Source organism: Neophocaena asiaeorientalis, unplaced genomic scaffold (genome assembly GCF_003031525.2).
Source record: "Neophocaena asiaeorientalis asiaeorientalis breed wild unplaced genomic scaffold, Neophocaena_asiaeorientalis_V1.1 scaffold93, whole genome shotgun sequence".
In the NCBI taxonomy this organism is placed as follows: Eukaryota; Metazoa; Chordata; class Mammalia; order Artiodactyla; family Phocoenidae; genus Neophocaena; species Neophocaena asiaeorientalis.
In genome coordinates this window covers 1,425,267-1,438,375 of record NW_020174273.1, presented here as the reverse complement: position 1 = coordinate 1,438,375, position 13,109 = coordinate 1,425,267, and the positions used below count along the sequence as shown (strand labels likewise).

General features: G+C 43.4%; 1 protein-coding gene across 6 annotated transcripts in view; it reads left to right on the top strand.

Moving 5' to 3' along the window:
* DROSHA (drosha ribonuclease III) overlaps positions 1–3,255 on the top strand; it is a 129,218-nt gene extending 125,963 nt beyond the window's left edge. For all 6 annotated transcript variants that reach the window (XM_024755761.1, XM_024755760.1, XM_024755764.1 and 3 more), the window contains one exon: positions 2,993–3,255. In XM_024755761.1, the coding sequence (XP_024611529.1) occupies positions 2,993–3,123 (131 nt within the window). In that variant the 3' untranslated portion in view covers positions 3,124–3,255. The remainder of the gene's footprint in view (positions 1–2,992) is intronic.
* Positions 3,256–13,109: the final 9,854 nt, after the last annotated feature.

Sequence of the window (13,109 nt, the reverse complement as noted above, 5' to 3'; positions counted from 1 at the left end):
ATGTATAAAATGGGCTTATAATTTTAAAAAAAAGTATTCCCAAATGCTTTTTGATTTTCATTTTCCTGTTTTGTATAGAGTCCCACTCTCAGCACAGGTAACCCATGTGAGTGACTTAGTATATTTCATTCTACATATTTCTCTATACTTCTAAAATCTTAAACCTGTGATGGTTTTTTTCTTTTTAGTTTTTAGCCATTGTTTTATTAAGACAGGATATTTACGTACTTCTCTGCATCTTTCTTTTCTTGCTAAATAATACATCACGGGCAGCCCTGCAGGTCATAGTGGCTCCAATTCATTCTTTCTTAAGGGCTGCGTAATATTTCATGCCGTATTTTATTCAGCTTTTAAAATTTTTGGTGGACACTGTTTCTGTTTTTTTATCATTGTTGATAATAAAAGTCGCTGTATTGCTGCTTTTAGTTCTAAGGGTTGGATTCCCAAGAGTTGGATGGCTGGGTTGAAGAAACTTCAATTATATAATTGACCCTATAGGGAACTACAGAGTCTTTTGTAAATTGAAGGCTTAAGTGCAAGGAAGTTTTCTTCTGAGGTATATCGTGCCGCCCAGCAGAACCTGTGGGTAAAACCTGACAGTGCAGTTCCCTCATGCTTCAAACGCCAGCTCAGTGTGGGCAAGAGCAAAGTGCGGGAAGCTAAAGGTAAAGAGGCCCCGGATGCTCAGCCTGGGAGAGATTCCAGGAAAGGCAGGAGGGCCGGGAGCCAAGTGGTAATTGGCGGATAATAGCTTGTGGGTGGGGGCAGGGGGAGGAGTCCTGGGGGCAGAAGCTGGTGTTACCAGGGTCCCATGTCCATGGAATCTTCACTGAGAGTTTTGTTGACTCTGTTGTGGAGCTTTTTTATATGTGTATAATCACATATTGAACTAAAAATGAGACTCCATTTTCCAGCTGTAGGGTTGTTAGAGATGATCTTTTGAGTTTTTGGTTTGTTTGCCTTCAACCATAAAACATACTGGAGAGATGGCTGATTCTGAGACTGGCCTTCACATGCATACTGGTGGAAGGGAATTGTTTAAACTGCTGGAAAACAGTTTGGCTGTCTGTATCAGGTCCTTAAAGAGGTTCATACCCTTTGATCTAGAGATTTCATTTCTAGGAGTCAAACCTAAGAAAATAATTGGAGCTATGAGCTAAAGTTCACCTACCACGATAAATGTGACAGCTTGGTTTGTAATAGCCAAAAAATCAACCAGTCAAACTGCATGTTTGAAGGTAGGGAAATGTTTAAATAAATTATCCCAGAGATTGACAAACATTTTCTATAAAGGACCAGATAGTAAGTACTCTGTCACAATTATGTACCTCTGCCACTGTAGCCCGTAGGCTCGGGTAGTATGCAGATGGCTGGTGTCTGTGTTCCAATAAAATCTTATTTACCAAAACAAGTAGAGGGCTGTATTTGGCCTGTGGGCAGTAGTTTACCAACCCAAGTGTACCCATCAAAATGTGCCTATAACTATACTCTCCCAGTGTAAGGATGGCTGGGGGAATGATTTTACGTGTTCACGTGTCTGTGTAATATATGTACACATTTACATTGCCTGTGTGTGTGGAGTATAACTGTACTTCATAGGAAAAGGGCTTATTATAAGGATATATTCTAAAAGCTTACCTATGGCTAGATCTGAGTGGTGGAATTAAGTACTCTTAATACTTGAAAACTGTGTTTTATCCAGTACTTAAGGAATCAAATTAACATCGTTTAGAGAATAGGATTTTATTGCTGTTTTATTTCTAAAATATGCCATTATGACTCCTCTTTTGTTTAAAGTCAATCACTGACTCTTAGGTCTTAGGTGATTCACCACCTGCCTTTCAGATCCTTTTCCTACCACCCTCCCTGTCCCTCCTCCCGCCTGGGGTGAAAAATGGGACACTGTGCTGAAAGGAAGGGGGGTTAGGAATATACTATATATTTATGTCCACGTTTATTACGCTTCAACCTCAACAAAATGAAACTTTCCCCCAAACATGCCATGCTGATTCTTCCTATTTTCAAACATGAAGTAGTACCTCTTGTGTTTAACAGACCCGTACCAGGTTAGGGAGAATGGTGTCCTTCTCCTTTGTTACCAGATAACTTGTGTTGCTCTCACTCATGCATGCATCCCTTTGTGATATTTGTTGCTGAAGTGTGTAAGTGTTTGTTGACTAAGTGTGTAAAATGACTTTTTCTTGTTCCATATTTGATTTCTCACTCCATTGCTACACTCATTATATACCACAAATAACAAATGAGTTGTAAAATGTTTACATCTTATTCAAGATTTCCACTGTGTCAACACTCTTGAGCGGGGTCAAATATCAAACTAAATGTAGGTTAAACTGTGCTATTGAGTGACATGTTTCCTTTCACCAAATGAAAGTGCTCTACTTGAGTTGCTGTTGCCCATATAGCTTTTAGCTTCTCATGATAAACTTCACAAGTTGAATTATCAGAAATAATGACTTAGGATGTGGCCTCCTTTTGTCCATCTGATCTTTTTACTCTTTTCAGAAACTTTAATTGTTGGTAAATAATGGTGTGATAATATCGTTATTTGTTTGAAGTTTTTGGTTTAAGCTTTGTAAAAATATACAACTCCCTTTTGCTATAGCCTTTAATCTCTCCCTGAAAATCACTTGTTGCTAGGAGAACTGTGTTAAAACACCTTAGCTGGAAACATTCTGAAGCCACATGTCTATGTTTTAACATACCTGTGTATTTCGGTGCCTTTTATGCTCGAGTTCACATCAGATACTGAAATCCAGAATCGACTGCTGATCCAGACTTCCACTGTGTTCCCGAATGATAAAAGAATAAGAGAAGAAAGCAAGCAATTTTTTTTTCTCTTGCCTTACAAAATACAACTATATAGATTTCCTATGAATACATGTTCGCTCGTATATGTGTATGTTTAGTTTGCATCATTCTGTGCACTGGTGGCTCTCCTTTATTAAGTGTAAAATATATCTCCTCGTGTCAGATAACTTTCCCCAGATGGCCCATCAGAAGCGGTTCATTGAACGGAAATACAGACAAGAGTTAAAAGAAATGAGGTGGGAAAGAGAGCATCAAGAGAAAGAGCCAGATGAGACTGAAGACATAAAGAAATAAAGGAGAGCACGAAAGTGGTGGTGTATTTACTTGCTTAATAACTGTGACTGTTGCCGGTTGAGACCTAGCCTAGTTCTCCTAGAGACAGTTATGAATAAAGTGTGCCCACTGAAATAAAACACAGTCAAATCACTCTTGTTGTTTTACTGATCTCATATTCAGTTTTTAGCTGGAGAGTCTTTATTGCAACGTATTTGATTTCTCTTCTATTGAATGGAAAACTTCACTTGGGTAAATGTGCATATTCCCTATGATTTTGCTCTTTAAATAGTAAAATTTGAAACGTATATTCTATGTGGAATAGATCCTGATTTTTCTATCTTTCTGAGACTGTGACTCCAGACTTTTAGCTGAGAGGCAAAAAATTCACTTTACCAGATTTTTGGGCTGTGCTCTGTAAACATCAGTACTGTTTGAAATCTCTGGATTATTCACTCGATCTTTCAGCTTTCATCTGGGTGTTTGTCATGGTCTCAGCTGCAGACATTGTGCTTACCGTCGCTAACTGGTGAATCCTGTGTAGAAGGTATCTCTGTAACACTTAACTGGCTAATGGTGGGGTGCGGTGGGGGAAGACTGATACTTGAGTCATACATATTCCTTGAGTCACTAGAATAGGGGAGAAATCGTGATTCCAAGCCAGAGGACGCTTTAAGCCAGGTGCTGTTATCCTGGGGTCAGTGGACCCTTTAGAAGTTTATAAACAGACTTCAGGAAAATCTCAGAATATCTTGAAATTGTACTGGATTTGGGGAGGTGGCGGGGAGCAGGGAGAGGGGGGCTCATAGCTTCCATCAGCTCACAGTGGTCCCAGTAATAAAGGGCTAACATTGCATTAAAAGACGTAACATCTTTTTAATGTTGTCTTAAACTGAACCTCACTGGTTTATTATTAATAAAGACAAAACTTCTTTGTTAAAACAAATGTGTTTTTATTCATTACTTTAACAGCTATCGAGTGAGTGCCCACTATGCGTCAGGCATTGTTCTAGCCTCTGAGGCTATAGCAGTGAACACAATAAAATTCCCTGCCCTTGGGGGAGCTCGTGTGGTAGTGAAGGAATACACACGATGACAGGACATAAGACAGAGGTCACAGGGTGATGTAGATGATGGCCAAAGTAAAGTAGGAGCTGAGATGGGTGCAGTTTTCAGTCAGGTGGTTGGGGAAGCTCCCCAAAAGGGTGATATCATTTGAGTTAAGAAGGGAAGGAGGAGAGGGAGCCGTTCAGGTTATCTGGAGACTCTCTTTTTTTCTTTTTTTTTTTCCTATTTTTTTGTGCGGTACACGGGCCTCTCACTGTTGTGGCCTCTCCCGTTGCGGAGCACAGGCTCCAGGCACGCAGGCTCAGCGGCCATGGCTCACGGGCCCAGCCGCTCCGCGGCATGTGGGATCTTCCCGGACCGGGGCACGAACCCATGTCCCCTGCATCTGCAGGCGGACCCTCAACCACTGCGCCACCAGGGAAGCCCATCCTTTCTTTTTTATTAACTAATAAATCATCTCTCAGTGTTGAATCCACATATACATTGATAGCTGCGTATTAATGCGTATTTTGTATGCCAGGTTATACCATAATTTATTGACTAACCTAATGAAAGATGTGTAGGTTGTAAGTAATTTGTTGCTGTCATAGACAATGCTGTCACATTCATACACACACACACGCATGCACGTGCATGCACGCACACACACGATGGAGAGGAGTGAGAGAAAAGACCTCTCTAGACTCCGTTAACTTGTTAATTATAGGAATGTAAGATGGTGGCTGTAAGAAAAGGTTGTCTTGGTTCTCTCCCCCAGAGGAGGACTAACAGGGAAAGAACCCTGAGTTCATCAGTAGCCTTGAAAATGTTAGAGCAAAAGCCAAAAAGCAAGGGAAAATATTTGAACTTTTTTTAAACAAGCACTTTTACTAGTCTTGCCTGTGCATCAAAGTAATGCCGAAGCCAGCATGGGTCCAGGACTTTTTATTGTACCTGCACTTTTCCTCTCTGTAGTATTCTGGCCTTTTCCAGGTTCTCTCTCCATATTGATGGCTCTTGAAACCTGAAGAAGTTAAGTCCATAACACAGTAGAAAACCCCTTGCAGTGAAACACATCAAACACATATCAGGGCAGGTTAGCTTCGGGGGCTCTGCTGAGCAGTAATGAGGCCAGTGGCCAAACTCTGTAACTAGCCCCACAGACCGACTCAGCAGGCCCTGTGACTACAGTTCCCACTTTGCCTCTGACCCAGCCTAACCCAGTCTTCTCCCCTTCCACTTCTGATCATGAGAAGCACCAGTGAGGGTGTACATCCTGCATCAGTTCAACTGTGCTGTGTTATTCATAGAGGCTGAATATTAAGGTTGCTTCTCACAAGTCGCTTAGCTTCTAGTCAGGGAGACAATGAAGTGACGGTGCATCTACCGACAAAGGGCCCCTGAGACTGGGAGGGGAAGGGGGAGACCAGGCCGGACAGGGAAGTTAACTATCTCCTTCACAGAGGAGTTAATACTTGAGGAGTTAACTGAACCTTGAAGATGAGAGAGCTTGCGCCATTTGGACATTTCCTTCCAAGGAAGCAACAGGACTGGGTGGCAAGAAAACGACTTAGGATCCTGTTGTATTCCATGAGAGATGTGATGAAGGTCAGAAACAAGGCATTGAGAATGGAGCTGCCAGGAAAGAACAGATTTGCAAGATACATAGAAGGTAGAAACTACAGGCCATGGAGTAGGGCGAGGTATCTCAGCCTCAGCGCTAGTGACATTTTGGGCCAGATAATTCTTTTTTGGGGCCAGGAGGGACTGTCCCATGCATTGTAGGGTGTTTAACCACATTCCTAGCCTCTGCCCACTAGATGTCAGTAGCATCTCTTCCCCTGGTTATGACATCGAAAAATGTCTTCCGATGTTGCCAAATGTCCCCTGGCGACAAAATAGTCACCTCTGGTTGAGAACCACCGAGGTAGAGAAATGAAGTGAAAGAACACCAGGCTAATTTTTGTACAATCAAGATACAAACTATTTCGAGAAAAGCAGAATTAGGTGTTGAGTTGAGTTGGCTGTATTAAACTTTAGGGCCTATGGGATGTCTCTATGGAGATGTTGAATAAGCAGTTGCATACATGGTTTTATAGCCCAACGAAGTTATCTGAGCTCAAGTACAGATTAGAAATGGACTCAAAAACCTCAGTGGTATTTGTACATCTACAAAGGAGAACACTGTTTTTCCCAGGTTGCAGACAGGAAACCATTCCAGGGATCTACTGCTTCGAAACTGTAGGCTTCACACGGGAGATAAATTTACACCAGAGAGGGAACTCAGCTTCCATCTGAACTATTTCAACTCTAGACGAGCTTTCTTAGACCAGCCAGCTATTTCAGAATTATTTCTATCATCATCCTTGTTTGTGACATTTCCCTATGGTTACCTTGTACAAAGTGAAGAAGACTCTTTGTGAATTACTTGGTTTCCATGAGATGGTTCTAAACTGGGAGTAACAACACACTAAAGTCTTGCAGACCCGTTCCCTAAAGCTACTAGCCCTCGAATGTTCCCTAGACCATTATTTATTCTGTTTTATGAAGGATAAAATAAAGCATAATTAGGTATTATAATATTTCTTTTGTGTAAATATCAGAACTTTTAAGCGAACAGCGTGTGGAAGAGATACTTAATTGGCCACAAAAGATTTTTATTCTTATAGAATTGTTATCAGGAATTGCCTGCCCAACAGGGGACCACATTCCAGCCTTTGTGTTGAAGTGAATCCAAGTGGCTAGTTCCCACCCGTTGAATGTGAAGAGCTTCCAGGCTGTAGTGCCAGGAGCATGTTTGCTATTTCTCCATCCCCTTACTCCAATTTGCTGGCTGGATGCTGACATCCAGGGAGGGTGACCTTGAAAGCTACCATCAGTGAGAACATGAGTGGCTGTGTGGAGCAGAGCCTCCACCCCCATTCCCACCGCCCACCTCCCCTCCAAGGATAGGAGAATACTGCTTGGACTTTACTCAAATGAGAAACAAACATCTATGTGTTAAACCACTACTTGGGGATTTATCCGTTATAGCCACTAGTGTTACCGTCACTAACATAAGTGTTTCTGAGGCAGGCAATGAACAACCCTAATTGAATATTTGCCAGCCCAACAAGAGTTTTTTAAAAGTTCATCCACCTGTTACTAATGCTGTATTGAACCAGTGCTGTCATGTTCCTGATTTCATTCTGACATGGTTAGGTATGGTTCAGAAATGCCCCTTTATGTTAAAAGAAATGTTAAATTATAACAGCCGTGAAATGAAATACATTTTTGCCTATGAATTAGTGGCTTGGAGAACATTCATTCTAAGATTTATTAGTATTTGTAGCACCTACTATAATCCTGGGAAAAGCAGCATCATTGTTTTCGGGAAGCTCACCATTTATTTTTATTTATTTACTTTTTGGCTGCACCTTGCAGCGTGCGGGATCTTAGTTCCCTGACCCAGGGATCGAACACATGCCCCCTGCAATGGAAGGGTGGAGTCTTAGCCACTGGACCTCCAAGGAAGTCCCAGATGCTCACTCTTAGAAAAGGAAGCACATACAGCCATGCACATAAGGCGCAACACAGAGGATCAGAGAGAGAGAGTGACTCATTCCTTCTGGAGGAATGGTGGGGTCCGGGGAGGCCCACCTTTAGTTTGATTTTGAGAGATGATGTCAATCCACCCAGCTGTTGACTCCACCTTACCATACTCCCCATGACAAAAAACCTTTTTTTCAGATCAAACATAATATTTTGTGTTTTAGCCACAATGTCATTATGACCCCTAACAAAATTATCAAAAACTCCTTAATAACTTCGAATAACCAGCCCATATTCAGATGTACAGCTGGTTTGTCCAACTATTGATTCCAACAGGATCCATACGTTGCCTTCATTTTTACGTCTTCTACATCACTTTTAATCTGGAACATTCTTCCACTCCCCCTTTTTTTCTAGTTGAAGAAACCTGGTCAGTTGTTCCATAGAGTTTCCCACATTCTGGATGTGACGCACTGCTTTCCTGTGGCGTCATTTACGTTTTTCCTTTATGCTGTGTATGAGAACTAAAGGCTTGATTTTAGCTTTAGTTTCAAATTTTGTGGCATGTGTGTATTTCAGGTTCCCCACCCTCCACCCCTGAAATAATAATTTCAACAGTGCCAGTTCTCTAGTTCTTTTGGGGACTAGATGATTGTGATGATTAATTCTATGTGTCCGTGGGGGCTAGATGAGGGATGTTGCTTTAGGCAACTGAGTTTGTGGTCATTTGTTATGCAGCATTAGAAAGTGAATACCTTCCCCTTCTGTTTCTAAACGGCTAATCATTTCACGATACTATCCTGTTTAAAATATTTCATGGGTTCCCCCTTGCCTGTAGGATAAAGCCCAAATTCCTCATCTCCGCATTCAGTTCCGCCCTGCCCAGACACCAGCCTCTTCTGCTGGCCCCGGACCCCTCACACTGCACTCCAGCCTCATAGAACAAGTTGTAGATACATAAACACCTTCTCCTTTCTCTCCCCTCCAGGGCTGTGCACGGCCCTAAATAGGCCACCTCCTTGCTCCTTATCTCTTACTCATCTTTTGGGCCTCAGCTCAGGAACTGTCTCTCACAAGCCTTTCCTTGGACCTTAAACGTAGGTTAAGCGTACACCCTTGGGTTCTTTCCTGAATCACATTTGTCACACTGTATTTTACTGTCTCTTGACTCACCCATCTTTGCTTGCTAGACCACAAGCTCCTGGTGGGCTGGACCATCACTAGTCTGCCTTTGAACCACGGGATCTTTGTGGGCTTGCCATCACTGTTGGCTGAATAAAAATAACCAGACTCCTCCTTGCCATGCTTCCACAAGCCTCAACTACCCTAGAGCAGAACTCCAGCATCCTCCAAGCAACCCTCCTGCAGGAACTCTGGGGCTAAGGTGAAGAGAATGACCATTGGAGGCTGCAACATCTGCACCCTCTCTGGACCTCCTGCCCTTGGACTTGGCTGGGAGCTCGGTGCTAGAGCAGGAGAGCACGAGCTCAGTGGGATCCGGCAGGAAGCAGGGGAGCTTGGTTTCTCTTGTCTTCCTGAAGCTGTTGCTCTCACACCTCTCTGAGGCCGGGAGTTCACATAAACAGGCAAGCAGACAAAGAATAGCTCCGGGAGCTACTTCTAAATGATGAGATAGAGCCACAGAAACCTGAGGAATGGCTTGTCACCAGTGATGCCAGCAATGGGTGTTGTGGGACAAGCTTTAATCACCCGACCCCATAATCTCCGGCAGCAGCTCCCTCTCCAGTATTCCTTGCTCTGGACAAATACAAATGATCTTTATTCAGTTCCATATAACTGTATGTCTAGACACAGCGCCAGTTGGCACCTGCAACTAGATTGTTGCGCCTATGTCGAAATTTGGGAGCTGCTATAAGCAAGTAAGGGCAGAACCCCCAGTTTTCCCTCACAACAACCCCGACTAGATTCTCCATCTCTGTCTTACACTGTCAGTGTCCTCAGAGACATCCCTTTGAAGAGAGCCCCCGCATCAGATCTCTGTCAATAACCCAGCCGTGAATGAACACATCCACCCCATCACCCAAGTAGCTGCTTCTGAAAGTTTCACTTCTGCTGAAATATTTGTCCGACTAAAGAAAAAGTTTTAAATGAAGTTTAAAGACAAAAACCAAAAAACCCAGCTTGCTAATATTTGTAGGCTGAATATTAGCCCATCACAGTTGGAAACTCTCAGATAAAACAACTCATAATGAAAATGCAGCAAGACCCTTAAATGTAGCAATTCTAATGCTCACCTCTATTATTATAATAATAGGGGTCTCAAGTGGAGCTGTTGAGAACAGTGGCTGCCCCTGAGTAGAATTCAACCAGAAAGATCAAGAGAGAGCCCTAATTGCCTTTCTTCTCAGATCAAACAATCGACTTAATTCTCCAGGCCTACACACCAAAATGTTTTTGAGGAGATTCAAATAGGTTACTATAGAGGATTAAGGTTTTCTCTGCAGATTATACTTTTATGCCCCGTGGTTCGTTGCTTGAAGTGTTAAGTAGTTTTGTCAAAATAAGCAGGGCTGGAAGGATTTTTAGAATCTTACAAATCACACACTTGCTGAGTAACACAAGGGACATCTCTCCCCCTGCCCCCCCCCCCTTTTTTTTTTAATTTAATGGTTGAGGCTTGGGGGTGGGGAGAAATTAGGCATAATAGAGATTAGTTGGAAATTTCAAGAGGCATTGAAGATAAGAGAAGTACAAGTGTGGGGCTTTATTGTGTTTTGTCTTTCAAAAATTGTTTCACAAAATGATGCAGCTGGAGAAGCCACATAAAAAGAAGGGATTTTCTTGTGAACGCTTAACTGCCTGAAGAGAAAGTCCAGAGGGGCTGTGAAATCAGACCCTGGCGGCTTCTCTATAGTGCTGTGCTAATCAGGGTTATTTTACTCACTGAGACTTCATTTCTGCTTAAAGGAGTTGGTGGCAAAAATGTAAGCTTTCATTTTCTTACAATAGAGTATTGCCAGGAAAGGGCACTTGTCGGAAAGGCTTCAGCGACATTCTGTCCTTGGTTCCCCAGGTGGCTCGGCTGTCCTCCCAGGTCCCCCGGGAATGCGTTCCTCCTTAACCAAAGGGTTGTTCGGTGAATCTACCCAGGTCGTGAACTGCACGGAGCTTTGATGATTTGTACACTACCCTCCACTTTTTCAGTTCTCCTGGGTCTGTCCCTCTTAGCAAAGCTATGTGAAGTAGCTTAATTGATGTCACAACATTGCACAACGTACCTAGCGAATGTGAACTGCAGACTTGATGAGGCCTGACAGGGAATGGACAACCGTGGTGTGCGGACATCCTGCGGAGCCACAGCAATTACGTTTTTGTCCAGCCTGGTACAGTCCCTCTTACTTCTGAGGTTGCCTTTCGCGTTTCTCCAGAACTCAACCCCACGCACTGGCTCTTGTCAGGTGCCAGGGAAAGTATTCCTCTGGCTCCGATCTCCTTCTCTGGCCCGGGCCTGGCTCCGTTTTCCTCAGCCATGTCTCTGTCCTCCCGTGTGTGAGAAAGCCGCAGAGACGGCATCACTGGCCGAGACTTCCAAACCGCCGACGGAGGTGCTCAGGGCGCCTCGGCTCCATGGGTTGGGAAAGCTCGTAAGTCGTTTATTGCCTCCTACCCCAACACGGAGGGAACTTGCTGGCAAACGTCAAGGCAGAGTTAAGCGGTGAGTGTCGGCATGCAGGGTTGGCCCAGACTTGGGGGGAAGCCAGAGGCCCAGAAGAAAGGCGAGAGAGGAGGAGACAGATGGGGCCTGCCGGTTCTCAGAGGCTGGGAGCAACTAGGGCAGAGGGAGAGGAAGAGGGGCTTCTGAGCAGAGGAGGGATGGGTGCGGAGTGGGGAGGGGGCGTGGAGAAAAGCCCAGGGGAGGTTAGGGGGCCCAAAGTGCTGTGCATTCAACGTGGCAAACTCCCTTCTTCTGTGTCTCCCAGGAGAGCATTAGGAAAACACCTATTGCTCAGTAATGGAAGACGGCAATGGAATAAACAGTGTTGAGTCCAGTGGGGAGAGAGCTGGGACCACACACAGGGCCTCATCAGGTCTGAGTCACGTTGCATCACCAAGGGGACTGGGGAACTGGTTTCTTCCGCTGCTAGCTTTATACATCTCTCTTTTCCTCCCTATCACGTTTTCTTGTTGGGCCCATTCCCATCCCGGCTGAGTCCCAGACGGACACTTCTGCCCGTTCAGTGCCCAAGTCTCATCCTTTTCTGTATATAGAACATCTTTTCCTTAGAGTCTCAGTACAAATTAAGTCCCTGAGTGGCATGGCAGCATTCAAATTGATGAGATCCTCTTAGTGCCTTGGATTTGAGTGCAGAGTGAAGGCTTCAAGACAGGGGTCAGCAAACTTTTTGTGCAAAGGGCCAGATAGTACATATTTTAGACTTTGCCAGGCAAAACTGAGAATATTATGTAGGTATTTAATAGAACAGGAGAGAAAACAAATTTTCACAAATTTTATACATAAAATTCAAAACTTTATAGAAAACACTGAAATTTGAATTCCATACAATTTTCATGTGCCACAAAATATTATTCTTCTTTTGATCTTTTTACAATTATTTAAAATTATAAAAGCCATTCTTAGCTTGTGGGGTGTATAAACAACAGGATCCAGTGGGCTGGATTTGGCCCACTGGTTGTAATTTGCCAACCCCTGTTTCAAGAAGAATGAATCATGTTGCTATAAAGGAAGGTGCACTCACAACACCCTGTTCTTCCCATATCTCTGCAGGCTTGATTGTGACGATCTGGATAAAAATGCTGGTCATCCAAACCTCAGTTCCACAATCAATGCCTGTGATTCACGACAGGTAGGCAAAATGACAGAGTTATAGAATTCTCCACTCTTCTTCCAGGTAATTAGGCCGCAGGCCCAAATGCCTTGGTAATTAATGCTGGCATATCCCATAAGTCCATGCATGCCCTTTATCAGAAGTCTGCACCCGGACCACAGTGGTGATCTTACATTTTCATGGCAACACATGGTTTTAAAAGCACTTTAACATACAGTATCTCATTAGAGCTTCTTAACAACCCGAGAGGTAGAAAGGGTGATTATTATCCCCATTTAATGACTGAAAGAACCTAAATAAAACCAAAACCTCAAGAAGTTGTGGAGCTGCCTGTGATCAGTTATGCGGTGGTGGATGGAGGTCGGACCTCAGGTGTTGCTAGGAGCTGGGGATAGAGCAACAAAGCTCCGGTCAAGAGGGGCAACAGCCCACAGAGAAAATAAAATAATCCTACTAACATTAAAAGAGTTGGTACCCCTATCAAGATGAAAAAGCACACCCTCTTTGAATATATCCAGAAACATTTTGCCTTGTTTATTGTAACCCAAAAGCATATCTTAAGGTAAAAGCCTCCAAAAGCTGAATAAATCCCAAAGATAAAAAGAATAAACTTCAAGGTAA